The sequence below is a fragment of the Pseudoliparis swirei genome, chromosome 12 (assembly GCF_029220125.1).
Source record: "Pseudoliparis swirei isolate HS2019 ecotype Mariana Trench chromosome 12, NWPU_hadal_v1, whole genome shotgun sequence".
Lineage (NCBI taxonomy): Eukaryota > Metazoa > Chordata > Actinopteri > Perciformes > Liparidae > Pseudoliparis > Pseudoliparis swirei.
Genome location: NC_079399.1, coordinates 23,867,984 through 23,893,129, shown reverse-complemented (window position 1 = coordinate 23,893,129; position 25,146 = coordinate 23,867,984). Strand labels below are relative to the sequence as shown.

The following is a 25,146-nucleotide window of genomic DNA, read 5'->3' as shown; positions in this document are numbered from 1 at the left end:
GTGGACCGACCAATCGGCTCAGGGAGGAGCACCATGTGACCCACGAGGCTCAGGAGGACCGGACCTCCACACTGAACACGCCTGGTTCTGGTCCACAGCGTGACGGGTCAGACACCACGAGGACTCACTTGGTTTCTACTGTGACTGGTAGAACTTTAATACACGTCAGAGAACATGGAGATGAGCGATGTTCATTGTTGCTGAGACTAGTGGGTCACATGAGGGTTCAGTGGGACTCCTGGTTCTGGACCCCGGGTCAGGGTGAAGGACTCCTGGTTCTGGACCCTGGGTCAGGGTGATGGACTCCTGGACGAAGGTCCCCGGGTCAGGGTGAAGGACTCCTGGTTCTGGACCCTGGGTCAGGGTGATGACTCCTGGTTCTGGACCCCGGGTCAGGGTGATGGACTCCTGGACGAAGGTCCCCGGGTCAGGGTGAAGGACTCCTGGACGAAGGTCCCCGGGTCAGGGTGATGGACTCCTGGTTCTGGCCCCCAGGTCAGGGTGATAGACTCCTGGTTCTGGCCCCCAGGTCAGGGTGATGGACTCCTGGTTCTGGCCCCCAGGTCAGGGTGATGGACTCCTGGACGAAGGTCCCCGGGTCAGGGTGATGGACTCCTGGTTCTGGCCCCCGGGTCAGGGTGAAGCACCCTTGGCGAAGGTCCCCGGGTCAGGGTGATGGACTCCTGGTTCTGGCCCCCAGGTCAGGGTGAAGGACTCCTGGTTCTGGCCCCCAGGTCAGGGTGATGGACTCCTGGTTCTGGCCCCCGGATCAGGGTGATGGACTCCTGGTTCCGGTCCCCGGGTCAGGGTGAAGGACTCCTGGACGAAGGTCCCCGGGTCAGGGTGAAGGACTCCTGGTTCCGGTCCCCGGGTCAGGGTGAAGGACTCCTGGTTCTGGACCCCGGGTCAGGGTGAAGGACTCCTGGTTCCGGTCCCCGGGTCAGGGTGAAGGACTCCTGGTTCTGGACCCCGGGTCAGGGTGAAGGACTCCTGGTTCCGGTCCCCGGGTCAGGGTGAAGGACTCCTGGTTCTGGACCCCGGGTCAGGTGAAGGACTCCTGGTTCCGGTCCCCGGTCAGGGTGAAGGACTCCTGGTTCTGGACCCCGGTTCAGGGTGAAGGACTCCTGGTTCCGGTCCCCGGGTCAGGGTGAAGGACTCCTGGTTCTGGACCCCGGGTCAGGGTGAAGGACTCCTGGTTCCGGTCCCGGTCAGGTGAAGGACTCCTGGTTCTGGACCCGGTTCAGCGTGAAGGACTCCTGGTTCCGGTCCCCGGGTCAGGGTGAAGGAGTCCTGGTTGTGGACCCCGGTCCAGGGTGAAGGACTCCTGGTTCCGGTCCCCGCGTCAGGGTGAAGGACTCCTGGTTCTGGACCCCGGTCAGGGTGAAGGACTCCTGGTTCCGGTCCCCGGGTCAGGTGAAGGACTCCTGGTTCTGGACCCCGGGTCAGGGTGAAGGACTCCTGGTTCCGGTCCCCGGGTCAGGGTGAAGGACTCCTGGTTCTGGACCCCGGGTCAGGGTGAAGGACTCCTGGTTCCGGTCCCCGGGTCAGGGTGAAGGACTCCTGGTTCTGGACCCCGGGTCAGGGTGAAGGACTCCTGGTTCCGGTCCCCGGGTCAGGGTGAAGGACTCCTGGTTCTGGACCCCGGGTCAGGGTGAAGGACTCCTGGTTCCGGTCCCCGGGTCAGGGTGAAGGACTCCTGGTTCCGGTCCCCGGGTCAGGGTGAAGGACTCCTGGTTCTGGACCCCGGGTCAGGGTGAAGGACTCCTGGTTCCGGTCCCCGGGTCAGGGTGAAGGACTCCTGGTTCTGGACTCCGGGTCAGGGTGAAGGACTCCTGGTTCTGGACCCCGGGTCAGGGTGAAGGACTCGTGGACGAAGGCCCGGCACATGGGGCAGTGCTGGAAGCGGCCCACGCAGCTGTCACACACACAGGCGTGTCTGCAGGGCAGCAGCACCTTGTTCACGGCGGCGTTCTGGCAGACCACACAGTCTCGGCCCCGCCCCCCCAACCGGGGCCCCGCCCCCTCCTCCGCTGGACTGGCCTCGGTGGATCGGGTCCTCTGCTCCACAGCCGGAGGCTCAGAGAGACCGTCAGCTGACATGAAGAGAGGCTGGGAAGACAAGGAGGAGCGTCAGTATCGTCTTAAAGGGCCAGTACGAAGAGCAACAGGTCTTAAAGGGCCAGTACGAAGAGCAACAGGTCTTAAAGGGCCAGTCCGAAGAGCAACAGGTCTTAAAGGGCCAGTCCGAAGAGCAACAGGTCTTAAAGGGCCAGTCCGAAGAGCAACAGGTCTTAAAGGGCCAGTCCGAAGAGCAACAGGTCTTAAAGGGCCAGTACGAAGAGCAACATTGACACCTGTTGCTGCCTGTTCATAATATCCAACGTGCATCAGCCTTTGTACTTCTACAGAGTCACATCAGTGTGTGTGTGTGTGTGTGTGTGCAGCTGACTGAGGTACCTTCAACTGGAACATGTTCCCTGTGGAGGTGAGGAGGTACTGGAACAGAACCCGAGCAGAAAGGCGGTGTCTGTCATCGGGAACGTGAATAACCGTCAGACTGGCCACCTGCAAGAGGAGAGACGCCACCATGGGGGCTTCAACTTTAGGCTTTAAGGCTTTCAGGTTAGTCTTTAAGTCTAAGTTTAGTCTTTAAGTCGAAGTTTAGTCTTTAAGTTTAGTCTTTAAGTCGAAGTTTAGTCTTTAAGTCTTTAAGGTTAGTCTTTAAGGTTAGTCTTTAAGTCTAAGTTTAGTCTTTAAGGTTAGTCTTTAAGTTGAGTCTTTAAGTCTAAGTTTAGTTTTTAAGTCTTTAAGGTTAGTCTTTAAGTCTAAGTTTAGTCTTTAAGTCTAAGTTTAGTTTTTAAGTCTTTAAGGTTAGTCTTTAAGTCTAAGTTTAGTCTTTAGGTTTAGTCTTTAAGTCTTTAAGGTTAGTCTTTAAGTCTAAGTCTTCAAGGTTAGTCTTTAAGGTTAGTCTTTAAGTCTAAGTTTAGTCTTTAAGTCTTTAAGGTTAGTCTTTAAGTCTAGGTTTAGTCTTTAAGGTTAGTCTTTAAGTCTAAGTTTAGTCTTTAAGTCTAAGTTTAGTCTTTAAGTCTTTAAGGTTCGTCTTTAAGTCTAAGTTGAGTCTTTAAGTCTTTAAGGTTCGTATTTAAGTCTAAGTTGAGTCTTTAAGTCTTTAAGGTTAGTCTTTAAGTCTAAGGTTAGTCTTTAAGTCTAAGTTTAGTCTTTAAGTCTTTAAGTTTAGTCTTTAAGTCTTTAAGGTTAGTCTTTAAGTCTTTAAATGGAGTCGGACTCACGATGTTGTAAACGTTTCGGGCTTCCGGCTCGGCTAGCGTCAGCACGGCTACGAGAGGGTAGCGTTGCCTTGGCAACGGCCCGAAGTCTGTGATCCCCTGGTCTGCAGGAATGTGTGTGTGGTGCTCCTGTGTGTCGTCACTGGCAACGCTGAGGGGGGGGGGGTCAAAGAGCCCAACAGGGGACACGTCTCCATCTTCATGATGACATCATAGCTCTAGAGTAGAGGCTCAGCATCCAGCCAGAGCTCCGACATCACTAATACACGTTCACTTTGTCTGGGTCCAATTATTACAACAAGCTACAGTGAGGAGACGGGCCACGTGAGGTCCGGGACCACGTGAGGTCCGGGTCCACGTGAGGTCCGGGACCACGTGAGGTCCGGGCCACGTGAGGTCCGGGCCACGTGAGGTCCGGGACCACGTGAGGTCCGGGACCACGTGAGGTCCGGGCCACGTGAGGTCCGGGTCCACGTGAGGTCCGGGCCACGTGAGGTCCGGGACCACGTGAGGTCCGGGCCACGTGAGGTCCGGGACCACGTGAGGTCCGGGCCACGTGAGGTCCGGGCCACGTGAGGTCCGGGCCACGTGAGGTCCGGGCCACGTGAGGTCCGGGACCACGTGAGGTCCGGGCCACGTGAGGTCCGGGCCACGTGAGGTCCGGGCCACGTGAGGTCCGGGCCACGTGAGGTCCGGGCCACGTGAGGTCCGGGACCACGTGAGGTCCGGGCCACGTGAGGTCCGGGCCACGTGAGGTCCGGGCCACGTGAGGTCCGGGACCACGTGAGGTCCGGGCCACGTGAGGTCCGGGCCACGTGAGGTCCGGGCCACGTGAGGTCCGGGACCACGTGAGGTCCGGGCCACGTGAGGTCCGGGACCACGTGAGGTCCGGGTCCACGTGAGGTCCGGGTCCACGTGAGGTCCGGGTCCACGTGAGGTCCGGGCCACGTGAGGTCCGGGACCACGTGAGGTCCGGGTCCACGTGAGGTCCGGGCCACGTGAGGTCCGGGACCACGTGAGGTCCGGGACCACGTGAGGTCCGGGACCACGTGAGGTCCGGGCCACGTGAGGTCCGGGGCCACGTGAGGTCCGGGACCACGTGAGGTCCGGGCCACGTGAGGTCCGGGCCACGTGAGGTCCGGGACCACGTGAGGTCCGGGCCACGTGAGGTCCGGGTCCACGTGAGGTCCGGGACCACGTGAGGTCCGGGCCACGTGAGGTCCGGGTCCACGTGAGGTCCGGGTCCACGTGAGGTCCGGGACCACGTGAGGTCCGGGACCACGTGAGGTCCGGGTCCACGTGAGGTCCGGGTCCACGTGAGGTCCGGGACCACGTGAGGTCCGGGACCACGTGAGGTCCGGGCCACGTGAGGTCTGGGTCCACGTGAGGTCCGGGTCCACGTGAGGTCCGGGTCCACGTGAGGTCCGGGTCCACGTGAGGTCCGGGCCACGTGAGGTCCGGGTCCACGTGAGGTCCGGGTCCACGTGAGGTCCGGGACCACGTGAGGTCCGGGCCACGTGAGGTCCGGGCCACGTGAGGTCCGGGTCCACGTGAGGTCCGGGACCACGTGAGGTCCGGGCCACGTGAGGTCCGGGGCCACGTGAGGTCCGGGACCACGTGAGGTCCGGGTCCACGTGAGGTCCGGGACCACGTGAGGTCCGGGCCACGTGAGGTCCGGGACCACGTGAGGTCCGGGACCACGTGAGGTCCGGGCCACGTGAGGTCCGGGTCCACGTGAGGTCCGGGACCACGTGAGGTCCGGGTCCACGTGAGGTCCGGGTCCACGTGAGGTCCGGGTCCACGTGAGGTCCGGGACCACGTGAGGTCCGGGCCACGTGAGGTCCGGGGCCACGTGAGGTCCGGGACCACGTGAGGTCCGGGACCACGTGAGGTCCGGGCCACGTGAGGTCCGGGTCCACGTGAGGTCCGGGACCACGTGAGGTCCGGGCCACGTGAGGTCCGGGCCACGTGAGGTCCGGGACCACGTGAGGTCCGGGACCACGTGAGGTCCGGGTCCCGTGAGGTCCGGGCACGTGAGGTCCGGGACCACGTGAGGTCCGGGTCCACGTGAGGTCCGGGTCCACGTGAGGTCCGGGACCACGTGAGGTCCGACCACGTGAGGTCCGGGACCACGTGAGGTCCGGGTCCACGTGAGGTCCGGGTCCACGTGAGGTCCGGGTCCACGTGAGGTCCGGGACCACGTGAGGTCCGGGACCACGTGAGGTCCGGGTCCACGTGAGGTCCGGGTCCACGTGAGGTCCGGGACCACGTGAGGTCCGGGTCCACGTGAGGTCCGGGTCCACGTGAGGTTCTTGAGCCAGACTCCGTGAGGTCCGGGACCACGTGAGGTCCACGTGAGGTCCGGGTCCACGTGAGGTCCGGGTCCACGTGAGGTTCTTGAGCCAGACTCCCAAAAAGACTGCTTGATGCTTCGGGTGGTTCAATAATAAATACCTATAATGTATATGTGGCCTAAATGTTTATTGTTGTTGTTGTGTTGTTAGCTATTTTGCACTTTTACTTTATTACTATATTATTACTACAATCACTTTATTACTACGATGTCTTTCTGTTTGACAAGAGAGAAACGTACTTTAGATCTTGTGTTTCAATAAAGTGACAATAAAGAGGACTTTGAGAAGAATGAATCACATGTTTTAGTGCTTTTCTCTACTCAAAGATACTTTTCAAGAAAAACAAGAATAAAAGATTAAAACAATTAAATAATTAGGATTAAATATATTATAAAAGCAAGTCTGAACCTTAATTATGACCATAACTTTGTTACCACAGTAAAGGATACTGGACGCTGTGGCAGTGGAGGTAGCGGAGCTGCAGTGCCTCCTGTAGCCGCAAGGGGGTGCTGAGCCGCGGGCGGTGTTGCTGCTGGTGGGCCTGCAGCGCCACCTGCAGGGCGCCGACCTCACAGCCCCAGAAACAGCTCAGGACACACGGCTCCAGACAGCCGGGCCTCAGGAACACCCCGTCTGGAAGGACGCGCATGCGCACACAGGGACACAGACACAGACACAGACACACACACACACACACACACACACACACACACACACACACACACACACACACACACACACACACACACACACACACACACACACACACACACACACACACACCATATAGAGCGTCTGAACCATTCATAACTTGCATATTTATAGTTTATGTACATGCTTTGTTGCTGAGAAGGGACACACAACACACACACACACTGACACAGAACACACACTAACACAACATACACACACACACACACAACACACACATAACACACACACACACAACACACACTAACACAACACACACACCACACACACAACACCCACTCCCTCCCTCCCTGTGGGGGCGGGGTCTCACCTGACACAGAGGCGGGGCCGGGGCCCAGCTCCAGGGTGAAGGGGTTGGTCGTCTGGACCATCTGCTTCTCCGGAGTCGGCAGGAGAGACTCGACCTCATCGGAGCTGCGGAGCATCACCGGGACATCGAAGCCACACCTGCCCCACAGAGGTCATGACATCACACACCTGACCACCAGAGGTCATCACATCACACACCTGACCACCAGAGGTCATGACATCACACACCTGACCACCAGAGGTCATGACATCACACACCTGACCACCAGAGGTCATGACATCACACACCTGCCCCACAGAGGTCATCACATCACACACCTGACGACCAGAGGTCATGACATCACACACCTGACCACAGAGGTCATGACATCACACACCTGACCACCAGAGGTCATGACATCACACACCTGACCACCAGAGGTCATGACATCACACACCTGACCACCAGAGGTCATGACATCACACACCTGCCCCACAGAGGTCATCACATCACACACCTGACGACCAGAGGTCATGACATCACACACCTGACCACCAGAGGTCATGACATCACACACCTGCCCCACAGAGGTCATGACATCACACACCTGACCACCAGAGGTCATCACATCACACACCTGACCACCAGAGGTCATGACATCACACACCTGACCACCAGAGGTCATGACATCACACACCTGCCCCACAGAGGTCATCACATCACACACCTGACCACCAGAGGTCATGACATCACACACCTGACCACCAGAGGTCATGACATCACACACCTGCCCCACAGAGGTCATGACATCACACACCTGCCCCACAGAGGTCATGACATCACACACCTGACCACCAGAGGTCATGACATCACACACCTGACCACCAGAGGTCATGACATCACACACCTGACCACCAGAGGTCATGACATCACACACCTGACCACCAGAGGTCATGACATCACACACCTGACCACCAGAGGTCATGACATCACACACCTGACCACCAGAGGTCATGACATCACACACCTGACCACCAGAGGTCATGACATCACACACCTGACCACCAGAGGTCATGACATCACACACCTGACCACCAGAGGTCATGACATCACACACCTGACCACCAGAGGTCATGACATCACACACCTGACCACCAGAGGTCATGACATCACACACCTGACCACCAGAGGTCATGACATCACACACCTGACCACCAGAGGTCATGACATCACACACCTGACCACCAGAGGTCATGACATCACACACCTGCCCCACAGAGGTCATCACATCACACACCTGCCCCACAGAGGTCATCACATCACACACCTGCCCCACAGAGGTCATGACATCACACACCTGACCACCAGAGGTCATGACATCACACACCTGACCACCAGAGGTCATGACATCACACACCTGCCCCACAGAGGTCATCACATCACACACCTGACCACCAGAGGTCATGACATCACACACCTGCCCCACAGAGGTCATGACATCACACACCTGACCACCAGAGGTCATGACATCACACACCTGCCCCACAGAGGTCATGACATCACACACCTGACCACCAGAGGTCATGACATCACACACCTGCCCCACAGAGGTCATGACATCACACACCTGACCACCAGAGGTCATGACATCACACACCTGACCACCAGAGGTCATGACATCACACACCTGCCCCACAGAGGTCATCACATCACACACCTGACGACCAGAGGTCATGACATCACACACCTGACCACCAGAGGTCATGACATCACACACCTGCCACAGAGGTCATGACATCACACCTGACCACCAGAGGTCATGACATCACACACCTGACCACCAGAGGTCATGACATCACACACCTGACCACCAGAGGTCATGACATCACACACCTGCCCCACAGAGGTCATCACATCACACACCTGACCACCAGAGGTCATGACATCACACACCTGACCACCAGAGGTCATGACATCACACACCTGACCACCAGAGGTCATGACATCACACACCTGACCACCAGAGGTCATGACATCACACACCTGACCACCAGAGGTCATGACAGGTCATTCACATGCTCTCTCTGACTCCTCTGGTGACTCTCCCTCCAACAGTAAACACAAAGTATTACAACATATTAAAACTACTGTTTACATGACCGTGTTCATGGGTTCACAAATAATGTTTAGACTTTAAAATAAGAAATATCAAACTGCCATCATCCTGCCATTATTACTATGTACGGCTCACTACAAATACCACTTGTGTATTTTCCATAGTTTGTACTTCAGACCATTTGAAACGGAGTTCTTTAAACTAATAACAATTATTCTCTTTACTTGTTTATATATTCGGCTAACATCTGTTTGTGATCCTCTGCCGGGGGTAATGCCCGGAGCGACCGCTGGGGGCGTGGCGGTGTGCACGGCATGAAGAGATCATGGAGTCACGGACCAATACGACAAGATCGAGAAGCTGCCGCAAGGGATTCAATCGAGGGAGAGGCTAACAAGAGAAACATCAGATGCTAAGCTAACGTGGATGTTCATACCACTCACCAGCCCAGCACCATGGCGGCGGTCACGAGGAAGCACAGCGACACCACCGTGATGTAGAACACTGGGGAGTACTCGAACATGGTCACCAGAAACACCGCTGCCATGTTATATCATTTATAGCACCGAATATATCCAAATCCTGTGATAAACAATCCCCATGACGGCCAGGACGGTAACTTCTCAAACCACTACGGTGGCCGAGAAGGTCACATTGTAATGGAGTTTACACAACAGAGCGCGAGACTATTTTAAATCATTTAAAAGTTTAGATTTAACAGCAATTTAAATTGCCTTAGAAGTATATGTTGGTTTTGACTATTGTATTACCTAGTTTAAGATGCAATTATAATTTAATGTTGTGACTGCGTCAAGTCACCGGAAGCTAGAACACTTGACTCATCGTTTTCACACTAAAAGCATACATTTAAAAAAGAAGAGGCTTGACGCTGGCTGCAAGGCACATTTTGATATTACACAAAAATGAAAGAGGAAAGAAAACGAATTAAATTGATTTACTTGTATACAGTTGTATTGTCATACGCTTATGAGGATTGCATTACATTTAGAGAATTATAAAAACGTATTCTTCCTTCGCGCATTGAGTTTATTTTGAAGGTTTCAACAGGAAGTAGATAGTTTTTGCCTTCAACTTGACGTAATGGTTGAACTGAGATTACGATCCTCGCTAGTACCGTTCATTGATTATTCCAGCGGTTGTGTTCTCGGGGAAACAGTCAGTGTGCCGCCAGGAGCGACGAATAACGGGATAAATGTGTTTTAACCGTCAGCTGTAATGTTCAGATGTCTGTCGGGGTCACCGCGGTCTGGCATGCAGATGCTTCCACCTGGGAGGAGCACTCCGTTAATCCTGTACTCCACGGTAGGGGTCTAGTGACGAGCTAACCCTAGTGATGAGCTAACCCAAGTGATGAGCTAACCCTAGTGATGAGCTAACCCTAGTGATGAGCTAACCCAAGTGATGAGCTAACCCTAGTGATGAGCTAACCCTAGTGATGAGCTAACCCTAGTGATGATAACCCTAGTGATGAGCTAACCCAAGTGATGAGCTAACCCTAGTGATGATAACCCTAGTGATGATAACCCTAGTGATGATAACCCTAGTGACGAGCTAACCCTAGTGATGAGCTAACCCTAGTGATGAGCTAACCCAAGTGATGAGCTAACCCTAGTGATGATAACCCTAGTGATGATAACCCTAGTGATGATAACCCTAGTGACGAGCTAACCCTAGTGATGAGCTAACCCTAGTGATGAGCTAACCCAAGTGATGAGCTAACCCTAGTGATGATAACCCTAGTGATGATAACCCTAGTGACGAGCTAACCCTAGTGATGAGCTAACCCTAGTGATGAGCTAACCCTAGTGATGAGCTAACCCAAGTGATGAGCTAACCCTAGTGATGATAACCCTAGTGATGATAACCCTAGTGACGAGCTAACCCTAGTGACGAGCTAACCCTAGTGATGAGCTAACCCAAGTGACGAGCTAACCCTAGTGATGATAACCCTAGTGATGAGCTAACCCTAGTGATGATAACCCTAGTGATGATAACCCTAGTGACGAGCTAACCCTAGTGATGAGCTAACCCAAGTGATGAGCTAACCCTAGTGATGATAACCCTAGTGATGATAACCCTAGTGATGATAACCCTAGTGACGAGCTAACCCTAGTGACGAGCTAACCCGAGCGATGAGCTAACCCTAGTGACGAGCTAACCCTAGTGATGAGCTAACCCTAGCGACGAGCTAACCCTAGTGATGAGCTAACCCAAGTGATGAGCTAACCCTAGTGATGAGCTAACCCTAGTGATGAGCTAACCCTAGTGACGAGCTAACCCTAGTGACGAGCTAACCCTAGTGATGAGCTAACCCTAGTGATGATAACCCTAGTGACGAGCTAACCCTAGTGATGAGCTAACCCTAGTGACGAGCTAACCCTAGTGATGAGCTAACCCTAGTGATGATAACCCTAGTGACGAGCTAACCCTAGTGATGAGCTAACCCTAGTGATGATAACCCTAGTGACGAGCTAACCCTAGTGATGAGCTAACCCTAGCGATGAGCTAACCCAAGTGATGAGCTAACCCTAGTGATGAGCTAACCCTAGTGATGATAACCCTAGTGACGAGCTAACCCTAGTGATGAGCTAACCCTAGTGATGAGCTAACCCTAGTGACGAGCTAACCCTAGTGATGAGCTAACCCTAGTGATGATAACCCTAGTGACGAGCTAACCCAAGTGATGAGCTAACCCGAGCGACGAGCAGCATGAACGAGACGCCGACTGTCCGCCACCAGAGCTCCGAGAACAACTCCGTCAGCAGCAGTGAATGGGACATGGCCAACGATGTGTTTGTGTCCGGCTACGAGGACCATCCTGGGGGGGACCGGGGGGTTGCTGGGGACGGGGACCTGGACGGGGACCTGGACCTGGATCTGGACCTGGATCTGGACCGGGACCTAGACCTGGAGCAAGCCGGCCTGGACGGACACCTGCCGCTCCGGTCCCAGGGCGGCTTGATGCTCGGCCTGGCCGGGGACGAATATTTGGGTTCCTCGTATCTGGAAATGGACCCAAACTACACGGAAAGTGACGGTAACGTCACCACCAAGAAGCGGATCCGGTCCAACAGCTCCCGGCACCGCGGCGAGGTGGTCACGGACCTGGGGCCGGAGGAGGTCCGCTGGTTCTACAAAGAGGACAAGCGGACCTGGAAGCCATTTGTCGGACACGACTCTTTAAAAATCGAGGTGGTCTACCGGAGGTTCGCCGAACAGAACCCGGACAAGGTCGAGCGGCCCGGGTCCGACGAGAGCCGGCAGCCGGACGGGGGGAGCGGGGGCCGGGGGGAGCGGGCGGCGCCCCGCGGCGGGGGGCGGCGGCTCCCGGTGTCCTCGGACAGCGAGCCGGACCCCCTGAGCGGCGGCGTGGAGGCCGTGTGTGTCCGCGGGGGGCTCTACGAGGTGGACGTCCGGGAGAAGGAGTGCTCCCCCGTGTACTGGAACCGTGAGCACGCCGCACGCATGAGATCACAACGCCGTCAGACCCACACACCACACAGCTCCTCCAGGTCCTGAGTCTCTAGGACCTGAACAACAACAACAAACAACTACTTTAGTGCTGCTGAGGACGTTTTTATTCATATTATTTGGAAATATGGAAATATTTTGTTTCTGATAAGCCCCCCCCCCACACACACACACACACACTCTTAAAGACACACACACTTGTAGACACACATACACACACAAACACACACACTTATAGACACGCGGTCTATACCGCTCTGTCCATTCACCTCACAGCATTGATCAGACAAGAAGACTCGCTTATCAACTCCATGACTATTGATCCAAACAGAACGAGGGTTCTGCTGGAGCCGACTTGAACACACTAGTGAGAACATATTCGCTGACGTGATGAACACTGGTTGTTTTGTTTTGTTTTGTTTCCATCGCAGACTTTTTTTTGCCTTAGGCGCTCGGGAAAACGGCTTAGGCGCGCGCCCACATGTTCTCTATGCAGCAAGAACCCTGCATACACACACACACACAAACACACACTTGCACACATACACACACTTATAGACACACATACAAACACACACATACACAAACACGCATACACACACGTACACAAACACACACACAGCTGGGCGGGTCGTTGGTTTGACATGTGTTACGAACTCAAACTGAACTTAAACTTGTTGTAAGCCCAACTCAAGCTTCCCCGTGTGAACGGCTGCAGAACAAGACCGGATCCCCGTGATGAGGGGCCAGTGGTTCACCGACGGCACGTGGCTCCCTCTGGAGGAGGACGAGAGCGACCACATCGAGATGGAACACCTGGCCCGCTGCCGGGGGCAACAGATGAGGGACACCTACGAGATGGAGGTGCTGCGCACCGCGGTGGACAGCAAGGACGGTGAGGCTAGAGGAGCGCCCGTGGTGTGTGTGTGTGGGCAGAGAGAGGGCTCAGGTGCTGAGGAAGTGTGTGTGCGAGCTCACCTGAGTCCCTGAGTGTGTGTTCAGCAGCTGACTGTGTGCCTGATGTCTGCAGCCATCCACAGCATGAAGCTCAGCAGGAGTCACGTGGACTGGCACAGCGTGGACGAGGTGTACCTGTACAGCGACGCCACCACCTCCAAGATCGCTCGCACCGTCACTCAGAGGCTGGGCTTCTCCAAAGGTACGTGGAGGGGTCCCGTCCCCCAGAGGTCAGGTGATGAGACATCGTGACCCGGGGTCCCGTCCCCCAGAGGTCAGGTGATGAGACATCGTGACCCGGGGTCCCGTCCCCCAGAGGTCAGGTGATGAGACATCGTGACCCGGGGTCCCGTCCCCCACAGGTCAGGTGATGAGACATCGTGACCCGGGGTCCCGTCCCCCAGAGGTCAGGTGATGAGACATCGTGACCCGGGGTCACGTCCCCCAGAGGTCAGGTGATGAGACATCGTGACCCGGGGTCCCGTCCCCCACAGGTCAGGTGATGAGAGATCGTGACCCGGGGTCCCGCCCCAGAGGTCAGGTGATGAGACATCGTGACCCGGGGTCCCGTCCCCCAGAGGTCAGGTGATGAGACATCGTGACCCAGGGTCACGTCCCCCACAGGTCAGGTGATGAGACATCGTGACCCGGGGTCCCGTCCCCCACAGGTCAGGTGATGAGACATCGTGACCCGGGGTCCCGCCCCAGAGGTCAGGTGATGAGACATCGTGACCCGGGTCCCGTCCCCCACAGGTCAGGTGATGAGACATTGTGACCCGGGGTCCCGTCCCCCACAGGTCAGGTGATGAGACATCGTGACCCGGGGTCCCGTCCCCCAGAGGTCAGGTGATGAGACATCGTGACCCGGGGTCCCGTCCCCCACAGGTCAGGTGATGAGACATTGTGACCCGGGGTCCCGTCCCCCACAGGTCAGGTGATGAGACATCGTGACCCGGGGTCCCGTCCCCCACAGGTCAGGTGATGAGACATCGTGACCCGGGGTCCCGTCCCCCAGAGGTCAGGTGATGAGACATCGTGACCCGGGGTCCCGTCCCCACAGGTCAGGTGATGAGACATCGTGACCCGGGGTCCCGTCCCAGAGGTCAGGTGATGAGACATCGTGACCCGGGGTCACGTCCCCCACAGGTCAGGTGATGAGACATCGTGACCCGGGGTCCCGTCCCCCAGAGGTCAGGTGATGAGACATCGTGACCTGGGGTCACGTCCCCCACAGGTCAGGTGATGAGACATCGTGACCCGGGGTCACGTCCCCCACAGGTCAGGTGATGAGAGATCGTGACCCGGGGTCCCGTCCCCCACAGGTCAGGTGATGAGACATCGTGACCTGGGGTCCCGTCCCCCAGAGGTCAGGTGATGAGACATCGTGACCCGGGTTCACGTCCCCCAGAGGTCAGGTGATGAGAGATCGTGACCCGGGGTCACGTCCCCCACAGGTCAGGTGATGAGACATCGTGACCCGGGGTCCCGTCCCCCACAGGTCAGGTGATGAGACATCGTGACCCGGGGTCCCGTCCCCCACAGATCAGGTGATGAGACATCGTGACCCGGGGTCCCGTCCCCCACAGGTCAGGTGATGAGACATCGTGACCCGGGGTCCCGTCCCCCACAGGTCAGGTGATGAGACATCGTGACCCGGGGTCCCGTCCCCCACAGGTCAGGTGATGAGACATCGTGACCCGGGGTCCCGTCCCCCAGAGGTCAGGTGATGAGACATCGTGACCCGGGGTCCCGTCCCCCACAGATCAGGTGATGAGACATCGTGACCCGGGGTCCCGTCCCCCACAGGTCAGGTGATGAGACATCGTGACCCGGGGTCACGTCCCCCACAGGTCAGGTGATGAGACATCGTGACCCGGGGTCCCGTCCCCCAGAGGTCAGGTGATGAGACATCGTGACCTGGGGTCACGTCCCCCAGAGGTCAGGTGATGAGACATCGTGACCCGGGGTCACGTCCCCCAGAGGTCAGGTGATGAGACATCGTGACCCGGGGTCCCGTCCCCCACAGGTCAGGTGATGAGAGATCGTGACCCGGGGTCACGTCCCCCACAGGTCAGGTGATGAGAGATCGTGACCCGGGGTCCCGTCCCCCAGAGGTCAGGTGATGAGACATCGTGACCCGGGGTCCCGTCCCCCAGAGGTCAGGTGATGAGACATCGTGACCCGGGGTCCCGTCCCCCAGAGGTCAGGTGATGAGACATCGTGACCCGGGGGTCCCGTCCCCCAGAGGTCAGGTGATGAGACATCGTGACCCGGGGTCCCGTCCCCCAGAGGTCAGGTGATGAGACATCGTGACCCGGGGTCCCGTCCCCCACAGGTCAGGTGATGAGACATCGTGACCCAGGGTCACGTCCCCCACAGGTCAGGTGATGAGACATCGTGACCCAGGGTCACGTCCCCCACAGGTCAGGTGATGAGAGATCGTGACCCGGGGTCCCGTCCCCCAGAGGTCAGGTGATGAGACATCGTGACCCGGGGTCCCGTCCCCCAGAGGTCAGGTGATGAGACATCGTGACCCAGGGTCACGTCCCCCACAGGTCAGGTGATGAGACATCGTGACCCGGGGTCCCGTCCCCCACAGGTCAGGTGATGAGACATCGTGACCCGGGGTCCCGTCCCCCAGAGGTCAGGTGATGAGACATCGTGACCCGGGGTCCCGTCCCCCACAGGTCAGGTGATGAGACATTGTGACCCGGGGTCCCGTCCCCCACAGGTCAGGTGATGAGACATCGTGACCCGGGGTCCCGTCCCCCAGAGGTCAGGTGATGAGACATCGTGACCCGGGGTCCCGCCCCACAGGTCAGGTGATGAGACATTGTGACCCGGGGTCCCGCCCCCACAGGTCAGTTGATGAGACATCGTGACCCGGGTCCCGCCCCCACAGGTCAGGTGATGAGACATCGTGACCCGGGGTCCCGTCCCCCAGAGGTCAGGTGATGAGACATCGTGACCCGGGGTCCCGTCCCCCACAGGTCAGGTGATGAGACATCGTGACCCGGGGTCCCGTCCCCCAGAGGTCAGGTGATGAGACATCGTGACCTGGGTCACGCCCCACAGGTCAGGTGATGAGACATCGTGACCCGGGGTCCCGCCCCCAGAGGTCAGGTGATGAGACATCGTGACCTGGGGTCCCGCCCCACAGGTCAGGTGATGAGACATCGTGACCCGGGTCCCGCCCCCAGAGGTCAGGTGATGAGAGATCGTGACCCGGGGTCACGTCCCCCACAGGTCAGGTGATGAGACATCGTGACCCGGGGTCCCGTCCCCCACAGGTCAGGTGATGAGACATCGTGACCTGGGGTCCCGTCCCCCAGAGGTCAGGTGATGAGACATCGTGACCCGGGTTCACGTCCCCCAGAGGTCAGGTGATGAGAGATCGTGACCCGGGGTCACGTCCCCCACAGGTCAGGTGATGAGACATCGTGACCCGGGGTCCCGTCCCCCACAGGTCAGGTGATGAGACATCGTGACCCGGGGTCCCGTCCCCCACAGATCAGGTGATGAGACATCGTGACCCGGGGTCCCGTCCCCCACAGGTCAGGTGATGAGACATCGTGACCCGGGGTCCCGTCCCCCACAGGTCAGGTGATGAGACATCGTGACCCGGGTCCCGCCCCACAGGTCAGGTGATGAGACATCGTGACCCGGGTCCCGCCCCCAGAGGTCAGGTGATGAGACATCGTGACCCGGGTCCCGTCCCCCACAGATCAGGTGATGAGACATCGTGACCCGGGGTCCCGTCCCCCACAGGTCAGGTGATGAGACATCGTGACCCGGGGTCACGTCCCCCACAGGTCAGGTGATGAGACATCGTGACCCGGGGTCCCGTCCCCCAGAGGTCAGGTGATGAGACATCGTGACCTGGGGTCACGTCCCCCAGAGGTCAGGTGATGAGACATCGTGACCCGGGGTCACGTCCCCCAGAGGTCAGGTGATGAGACATCGTGACCCGGGGTCCCGTCCCCCACAGGTCAGGTGATGAGAGATCGTGACCCGGGGTCACGTCCCCCACAGGTCAGGTGATGAGAGATCGTGACCCGGGGTCCCGTCCCCCAGAGGTCAGGTGATGAGACATCGTGACCTGGGGTCACGTCCCCCACAGGTCAGGTGATGAGACATCGTGACCCGGGGTCCCGTCCCCCAGAGGTCAGGTGATGAGACATCGTGACCCGGGGTCACGTCCCCCAGAGGTCAGGTGATGAGACATCGTGACCCGGGGTCCCGTCCCCCAGAGGTCAGGTGATGAGACATCGTGACCCGGGGTCCCGTCCCCCAGAGGTCAGGTGATGAGACATCGTGACCCGGGGTCCCGTCCCCCACAGGTCAGGTGATGAGACATCGTGACCCGGGGTCCCGTCCCCCAGAGGTCAGGTGATGAGACATCGTGACCCGGGGTCCCGTCCCCCAGAGGTCAGGTGATGAGACATCGTGACTCGGGGTCCCGTCCCCCACAGGTCAGGTGATGAGACATCGTGACCCGGGGTCCCGTCCCCCAGAGGTCAGGTGATGAGACATTGTGACCCGGGGTCACGTCCCCCAGAGGTCAGGTGATGAGACATCGTGACCCGGGGTCACGTCCCCCACAGGTCAGGTGATGAGACATCGTGACCCGGGGTCCCGTCCCCCACAGGTCAGGTGATGAGAGATCGTGACCCGGGGTCCCGTCCCCCAGAGGTCAGGTGATGAGACCTCGTGACCCGGGGTCCCGTCCCCCAGAGGTCAGGTGATGAAACATTGTGACCCGGGGTCCCGTCCCCCACAGGTCAGGTGATGAGACATTGTGACCCGGGGTCCCGTCCCCCACAGGTCAGGTGATGAGACATTGTGACCCGGGGTCCCGTCCCCCACAGGTCAGGTGATGAGACATCGTGACCCGGGGTCCCGTCCCCCAGAGGTCAGGATGAGACATCGTGACCCGGGGTCCCGTCCTCCAGAGGTCAGGTGATGAGACATCGTGACCTGGGGTCCCGTCCCCCAGAGGTCAGGTGATGAGACATCGTGACCCGGGGTCCCGTCCCCCAGAGGTCAGGTGATGAGACATCGTGACCCGGGGTCCCGTCCCCCAGAGGTCAGGTGATGAGACATCGTGACCCGGGGTCACGTCCCCCACAGGTCAGGTGATGAGACATCGTGACCCGGGGTCCCGTCCCCCACAGGTCAGGTGATGAGACATCGTGACCCGGGGTCCCGTCCCCCACAGGTCAGGTGATGAGACATCGTGACCCGGGGTCCCGTCCCCCACAGGTCAGGTGATGAGACATCGTGACCCGGGGTCCCGTCCCCCAGAGGTCAGGTGATGAGACATTGTGACCCGGGGTCACGTCCCCCAGAGGTCAGGTGATGAGACATCGTGACCCGGGGTCCCGTCCCCCAGAGGTCAGGTGATGAGACATTGTGACCCGGGGTCACGTCCCCCAGAGGTCAGGTGATGAGACATCGTGACCCGGGGTCCCGTCCCCCAGAGGTCAGGTGATGAGACATCGTGACCCGGGGTCCCGTCCCCCAGAGGTCAGGTGATGAGAGATCGTGACCCGGGGTCACGTCCCCCAGAGGTCAGGTGATGAGACATCGTGACCCGGGGTCCCGTCCCCCACAGGTCAGGTGATGAGACATCGTGACCCGGGGTCCCGTCCCCCACAGGTCAGGTGATGAGACATCGTGACCCGGGGTCACATCCCCTAGAGGTCAGGTGATGAGACATCGTGACCCGGGGTCCCGTCCCCCACAGGTCAGGTGATGAGACATCGTGACCCGGGGTCCCGTCCCCCAGAGGTCAGGTGATGAGACATCGTGACCCGGGGTCCCGTCCCCCAGAGGTCAGGTGATGAGACATCGTGACCCGGGGTCCCGTCCCCCAGAGGTCAGGTGATGAGACATCGTGACCCGGGGTCCCGTCCCCCAGAGGTCAGGTGATGAGAGATCGTGACCCGGGGTCCCGTCCCCCAGAGGTCAGGTGATGAGACATCGTGACCCGGGGTCCCGTCCCCCACAGGTCAGGTGATGAGACATCGTGACCCGGGGTCACGTCCCCCAGAGGTCAGGTGATGAGACATCGTGACCCGGGGTCACGTCCCCCAGAGGTCAGGTGATGAGACATCGTGACCCGGGGTCACGTCCCCCAGAGGTCAGGTTGTCTCTCATAGTCGCGGCGCCCCTTGATAGCTGAGAAGTTGGGTTGCCATAGCAACAGTAGCTCATAAGAGAGCACGTAGACACCGAGATCTCACGACATGTTTGCTCGTGGACATTTGGTTAAAAGTCCTGGAGACGTCCTGATTGGTCCCCCTGGTGACGGAGAGATGTTAGCCAACCGGCTGCTCTCATGAAGCTCAATGTGTAACATCACGCCACACCACCGACTCCAAAACTATTATAACTATTATTACTATTATAACTATTATAAAACTAACAGACAGACCAGGAGAGGTAGTTTAGTCATTTAGATGACCTTTAAATAACCCATGACTGATAGTCTTCATCCTGACTGATGGTCTTCATCATGACTGATAGTCTTCATCATGACTGATGGTCTTCATCATGACTGATAGTCTTCATCATGACTGATAGTCTTCATCCTGACTGATAGTCTTCATCATGACTGATGGTCTTCATCATGACTGATAGTCTTCATCATGACTGATGGTCTTCATCATGACTGATAGTCTTCATCATGACTGATAGTCTTCATCCTGACTGATGGTCTTCATCATGACTGATGGTCTTCATCCTGACTGATGGTCTTCATCAAGACTGATAGTCTTCATCCTGACTGATAGTCTTCATCAAGACTGATAGTCTTCATCATGACTGATGGTCTTCATCCTGACTGATGGTCTTCATCCTGACTGATGGTCTTCATCAAGACTGATAGTCTTCATCATGACTGATAGTCTTCATCATGACTGATAGTCTTCATCATGACTGATGGTCTTCATCCTGACTGATAGTCTTCATCATGACTGATAGTCTTCATCAAGACTGATAGTCTTCATCATGACTGATGGTCTTCATCATGACTGATGGTCTTCATCCTGACTGATGGTCTTCATCCTGACTGATGGTCTTCATCATGACTGATAGTCTTCATCATGACTGATGGTCTTCATCATGACTGATAGTCTTCATCCTGACTGATAGTCTTCATCATGACTGATAGTTTTCTTCATGACTGATGGTCTTCAGCCTGACTGATAGTCTTCATCATGACTGATAGTCTTCATCCTGACTGATAGTCTTCATCATGACTGATGGTCTTCATCCTGACTGATAGTCTTCATCAAGACTGATGGTCTTCATCATGACTGATAGTCTTCATCATGACTGATGGTCTTCATCATGACTGATGGTCTTCATCATGACTGATCAACGTCTGTTCTTCATGACTGAATAATGACTTTCATAACATAGATATAGACATCTGGAACAGTTTTAAATATAACAAAGTCACTATATCACGATGTAAAGCACTAATAAACACATTGAATGAAATAAGATGAACGGATAAACAGCTTTGAGGGGAGCTTGTTTGTAAAAGGGGCGTGGCTTGCTTGTGGGACACGTTGAGTCCCGAGTGGCCTTCGGGTGCTCTGCAGTGTGAAGGCAGAGGCTGGGTGGGTGTGTTGGCCCATGGAGTTTGTTATCTATGACCCCTGACCTCAGGTAACCATGGTCTCTGGCGTCCTCAGCCTCCAGCAGCGGGACACGCCTCCATCGGGGCTACGTGGAGGAGGCCGCCCCCGAGGACACGCCGCCCGAAACCACGCACATCGTGTTCGTGGTGCACGGCATCGGCCAGAAGATGGACCAGGGCCGCATCATCAGGAACACCAGCATGTGAGGCCCCCGGCGGCTCCAGTGAGCAGGCCCCTGGGGACCAGGATAATCATGTGGTTGTTCTGTAGGATGAGGGACGCGGCCCGCAAGATGGAGGAGAAGCACTTCTCTGACCGCACCACGGAACACGTGGAGTTCCTCCCTGTGGAGTGGAGGGCCAAGCTGTGTCTGGATGGAGGTATGGGCCCCCTGGCCCTGTAGCATGGCCCCTCGGCCCCTCGGCCCTGTAGCATGGCCCCTCGGCCCTGTAGCATGGCCCCTCGGCCCTGTAGCATGGCCCCTCGGCCCCCTGGCCCTGTAGCATGGCCCCTCGGCCCTGTAGCATGGCCCCTCGGCCCTGTAGCATGGCCCCTCGGCCCCCTGGCCCTGTAGCATGGCCCCTCGGCCCTGTAGCATGGCCCCTCGGCCCTGTTTTTTTAATTGAATGGCCCCAGGAGGAGCCTCATTGAGAGATAACATCTCCTTCCTGGCCAGACGAGCAGGAGCACATTAAACATCGTTTCAGACATTCAACATTAAACAGTGATGAACAATAAAAACAGGAAAAAAAGAAATTAAGTTACACATTTTATGTAAGAAAAATCTAATGAATTGTCAATATAGATGTCAGAGATGTATGTGTATCATCTGCAGACACGGTGGACTCCATCACCCCGGACAAAGTCCGAGGCCTCAGAGACATGCTGAACAGCAGCGCCATGGACATCATGTACTACACCAGCCCTCTGTACAGAGACGAGGTGAGGACACTGACGCCTCCTCCGCCTCCTCGCAGCTTGGAACTGCATTTTATACCACTAAACGTTGATCTGCTTCCTCTTCCTCAGGAGAATAGATGTTTAAATCAAGTCTTCATAAGCATGAAACATAACCACATGTATTTGAATCTTATTGAGACAATTAAAAATAGCTATAGAAACATTTTCAATTGAGATGTAAATTCATCCATAAGGAGAGAGGAGAGGAGAGAGGAGCTCAGTGTATCCTAAACATCCATAAGGAGAGAGGAGAGAGGAGCTCAGTGTATCCTCAGCGTCCATAAGGAGAGAGGAGAGAGGAGCTCAGTGTATCCTAAACGTCCATAAGGAGAGAGGAGAGAGGAGCTCAGTGTATCCTAAGCGTCCATAAGGAGAGAGGAGAGAGGAGCTCAGTGTATCCTCAGCGTCCATAAGGAGAGAGGAGAGGAGAGCTCAGTGTCTCCTAAGCGTCCATAAGGAGAGAGGAGAGAGGAGCTCAGTGTATCCTCAGCGTCCATAAGGAGAGAGGAGAGGAGCTCAGTGTCTCCTCAGCGTCCTTAAGGAGAGAGGAGAGGAGCTCAGTGTCTCCTCAGCGTCCATAAGGAGAGAGGAGAGGAGCTCAGTGTATCCTCAGCGTCCATAAGGAGAGAGGAGAGAGGAGCTCAGTGTATCCTCAGCGTCCATAAGGAGAGAGGAGAGAGGAGCTCAGTGTATCCTCAGCGCCCATAAGGAGAGAGGAGAGGAGCTCAGTGTATCCTCAGCGTCCATAAGGAGAGAGGAGAGAGGAGCTCAGTGTATCCTCAGCGTCCATAAGGAGAGAGGAGAGGAGCTCAGTGTATCCTCAGCGTCCATAAGGAGAGAGGAGAGAGGAGCTCAGTGTATCCTCAGCGTCCATAAGGAGAGAGGAGAGAGGAGCTCAGTGTATCCTCAGCGTCCATAAGGAGAGAGGAGAGGAGCTCAGTGTATCCTCAGCGTCCATAAGGAGAGAGGAGAGAGGAGCTCAGTGTATCCTCAGCGTCCATAAGGAGAGAGGAGAGGAGCTCAGTGTATCCTCAGCGTCCATAAGGGAGAGAGGAGAGAGGAGCTCAGTGTATCCTCAGCGTCCATAAGGAGAGAGGAGAGGAGCTCAGTGTATCCTCAGCGTCCATAAGGAGAGAGGAGAGAGGAGCTCAGTGTATCCTCAGCGTCCATAAGGAGAGAGGAGAGAGGAGCTCAGTGTATCCTCAGCGTCCATAAGGAGAGAGGAGAGAGGAGCTCAGTGTATCCTCAGCGTCCATAAGGAGAGAGGAGAGGAGCTCAGTGTATCCTCAGCGTCCATAAGGAGAGAGGAGAGAGGAGCTCAGTGTATCCTCAGCGTCCATAAGGAGAGAGGAGAGGAGAGCTCAGTGTCTCCTAAGCGTCCATAAGGAGAGGAGAGAGGAGCTCAGTGTATCCTCAGCGTCCATAAGGAGAGAGGAGAGGAGCTCAGTGTATCCTCAGCGTCCATAAGGAGAGAGGAGAGAGGAGCTCAGTGTATCCTCAGCCCATAAGGAGAGAGGAGAGAGGAGCCCAGTGTATCCTCAGCGTCCATAAGGAGAGAGGAGAGGAGCTCAGTGTATCCTCAGCGTCCATAAGGAGAGAGGAGAGAGGAGCTCAGTGTATCCTCAGCGTCCATAAGGAGAGAGGAGAGAGGAGCTCAGTGTATCCTCAGCGTCCATAAGGAGAGAGGAGAGAGGAGCTCAGTGTATCCTCAGCATCCATAAGGAGAGAGGAGAGAGGAGCTCAGTGTATCCTCAGCGTCCATAAGGAGAGAGGAGAGGAGAGAGCTCAGTGTATCCTCAGCATCCATAAGGAGAGAGGAGAGAGGAGCTCAGTGTATCCTCAGCGTCCATAAGGAGAGAGGAGAGAGGAGCTCAGTGTATCCTCAGCGTCCCCCTCAGCCTCTCAGCCTCTAGCAGCGTCTCCAGGTGAACCTGGTTCAGGTCTCACTATCAGAGCATCAAGAGGAAGGTCTCGAGTCTCCATGAGGTGACACGTGTTCCTGTGTGTTGTTGTTGTGTATCTGTGTGTTGTTGTTGTTGTGTATCTGTGTTCATGTGTGTTGTTGTTGTGCGTCTGTGTGTACTAGATTACCAGGGGTTTGACTCTGGAGCTGAATCGTCTGTACTCACTCTTCTGCTCGCGAAATCCAGAATTTAAGAAAAATGGAAAGGTGTCCATTGTGTCGCACTCTCTGGGCTGCGTCATCACCTTCGACATCATGACGGGTTGGGACCCCGTACGCTTTCACCAAGAAGCACCGGACCCGCAGGAAACCGAGGCGCGCTGGACGAGCGACGAAGAGCGCCACCTGCAGGAGCAGCTGAGACTCACGCGCCTCAGGTATGCACAAGTTATCTTCTCTGGAACCCGTGAAGAAGTGGACTGATGGGCGTCGGCTTACAGAAGCTTTCAGAGAAACGGCCAACGCAGGGTTGCATAAGCAGAGGTAGTATTTACTAGTGATTCACTTATTCACAGGACAGGTGATTCACTTATTCACAGGACAGGTGATTCACTTATTCACAGAACAAGTGATTCACTTATTCACAGGACAGGTGATTCACTGATTCACAGAACAAGTGATTCACTTATTCACAGAACAAGTGATTCACTTATTCACAGAACAAGTGATTCACTGATTCACAGGACAGGTGATTCACTTATTCACAGAACAAGTGATTCACTTATTCACAGGACAGGTGATTCACTTATTCACAGAACAAGTGATTCACTTATTCACAGAACAAGTGATTCACTTATTCACAGGACAAGTGATTCACTTATTCACAGAACAAGTGATTCACTTATTCACAGAACAAGTGATTCACTTATTCACAGAACAAGTGATTCACTTATTCACAGAACAAGTGATTCACTGATTCACAGGACAGGTGATTCACTTATTCACAGAACAAGTGATTCACTTATTCACAGAACAAGTGATTCACTGATTCACAGAACAAGTGATTCACTTATTCACAGAACAAGTGATTCACTTATTCACAGAACAAGTGATTCACTTATTCACAGAACAAGTGATTCACTTATTCACAGAACAAGTGATTCACTTATTCACAGAACAAGTGATTCACTTATTCACAGAACAAGTGATTCACTTATTCACAGAACAAGTGATTCACTTATTCACAGGACAGGTGATTCACTTATTCACAGAACAAGTGATTCACTTATTCACAGGACAGGTGATTCACTGATTCACAGAACAAGTGATTCACTTATTCACAGAACAAGTGATTCACTTATTCACAGAACAAGTGATACACTTATTCACAGAACAAGTGATTCACTTATTCACAGGATAGGTGATTCA

General features: G+C 55.8%; 2 protein-coding genes across 4 annotated transcripts in view; one reads left to right on the top strand and one right to left on the bottom strand.

Annotated features, from left to right (window-relative positions):
- Positions 1-1,422: 1,422 nt before the first annotated feature.
- On the bottom strand, positions 1,423-9,655 carry cgrrf1 (cell growth regulator with ring finger domain 1). Its single transcript, XM_056427851.1, has 6 exons — positions 9,201-9,655; positions 6,663-6,799; positions 6,091-6,274; positions 3,291-3,438; positions 2,458-2,565; positions 1,423-2,109 (listed from the first exon to the last, which is right to left on the bottom strand). The coding sequence occupies exons 1-6, from the start codon at positions 9,302-9,304 to the stop codon at positions 1,783-1,785; spliced, it is 1,008 nt and encodes a 335-aa protein (XP_056283826.1). The 5' UTR covers positions 9,305-9,655; the 3' UTR covers positions 1,423-1,782.
- A 232-nt stretch (positions 9,656-9,887) lies between these two features.
- Positions 9,888-25,146, top strand: part of ddhd1b (DDHD domain containing 1b) — a 30,607-nt gene continuing 15,348 nt past the window's right edge. Inside the window, exons 1-8 of one of the 3 annotated variants that reach the window (XR_008833349.1) lie at positions 9,888-10,080; positions 11,518-12,226; positions 12,968-13,144; positions 13,280-13,408; positions 20,910-21,057; positions 21,126-21,235; positions 21,691-21,797; positions 23,902-24,155. Coding sequence is in view for 2 of the 3 variants with exons in the window: in XM_056427849.1 (XP_056283824.1) it covers positions 9,994-10,080; positions 11,518-12,226; positions 12,968-13,144; positions 13,280-13,408; positions 20,910-21,057; positions 21,126-21,235; positions 21,691-21,797; positions 23,902-24,155 (1,721 nt within the window). In the remaining variant the exon portion in view is untranslated. Of the gene's footprint in view, positions 10,081-11,442; positions 12,227-12,967; positions 13,145-13,279; positions 13,409-20,909; positions 21,058-21,125; positions 21,236-21,690; positions 21,798-23,901; positions 24,156-25,146 lie in introns of those variants that run through there. The other 2 variants (XM_056427849.1, XM_056427850.1) reach the window with 2 other exon arrangements.

Coding starts and splice junctions, on each gene's coding strand:
- cgrrf1 (XM_056427851.1), bottom strand. CDS start 9,304: ATGGCAGCGGTGTTTCTGGTGACCATGTTCGAGTACTCCCCAGTGTTC. Junction 6,800..9,200: donor GCCGCCATGGTGCTGGGCTG/GTGAGTGGTATG, acceptor TCTGTGGGGCAG/GTGTGGCTTCGATGTCCCGG. Junction 6,275..6,662: donor CGGCCCCGCCTCTGTGTCAG/GTGAGACCCCGC, acceptor GCGTCCTTCCAG/ACGGGGTGTTCCTGAGGCCC.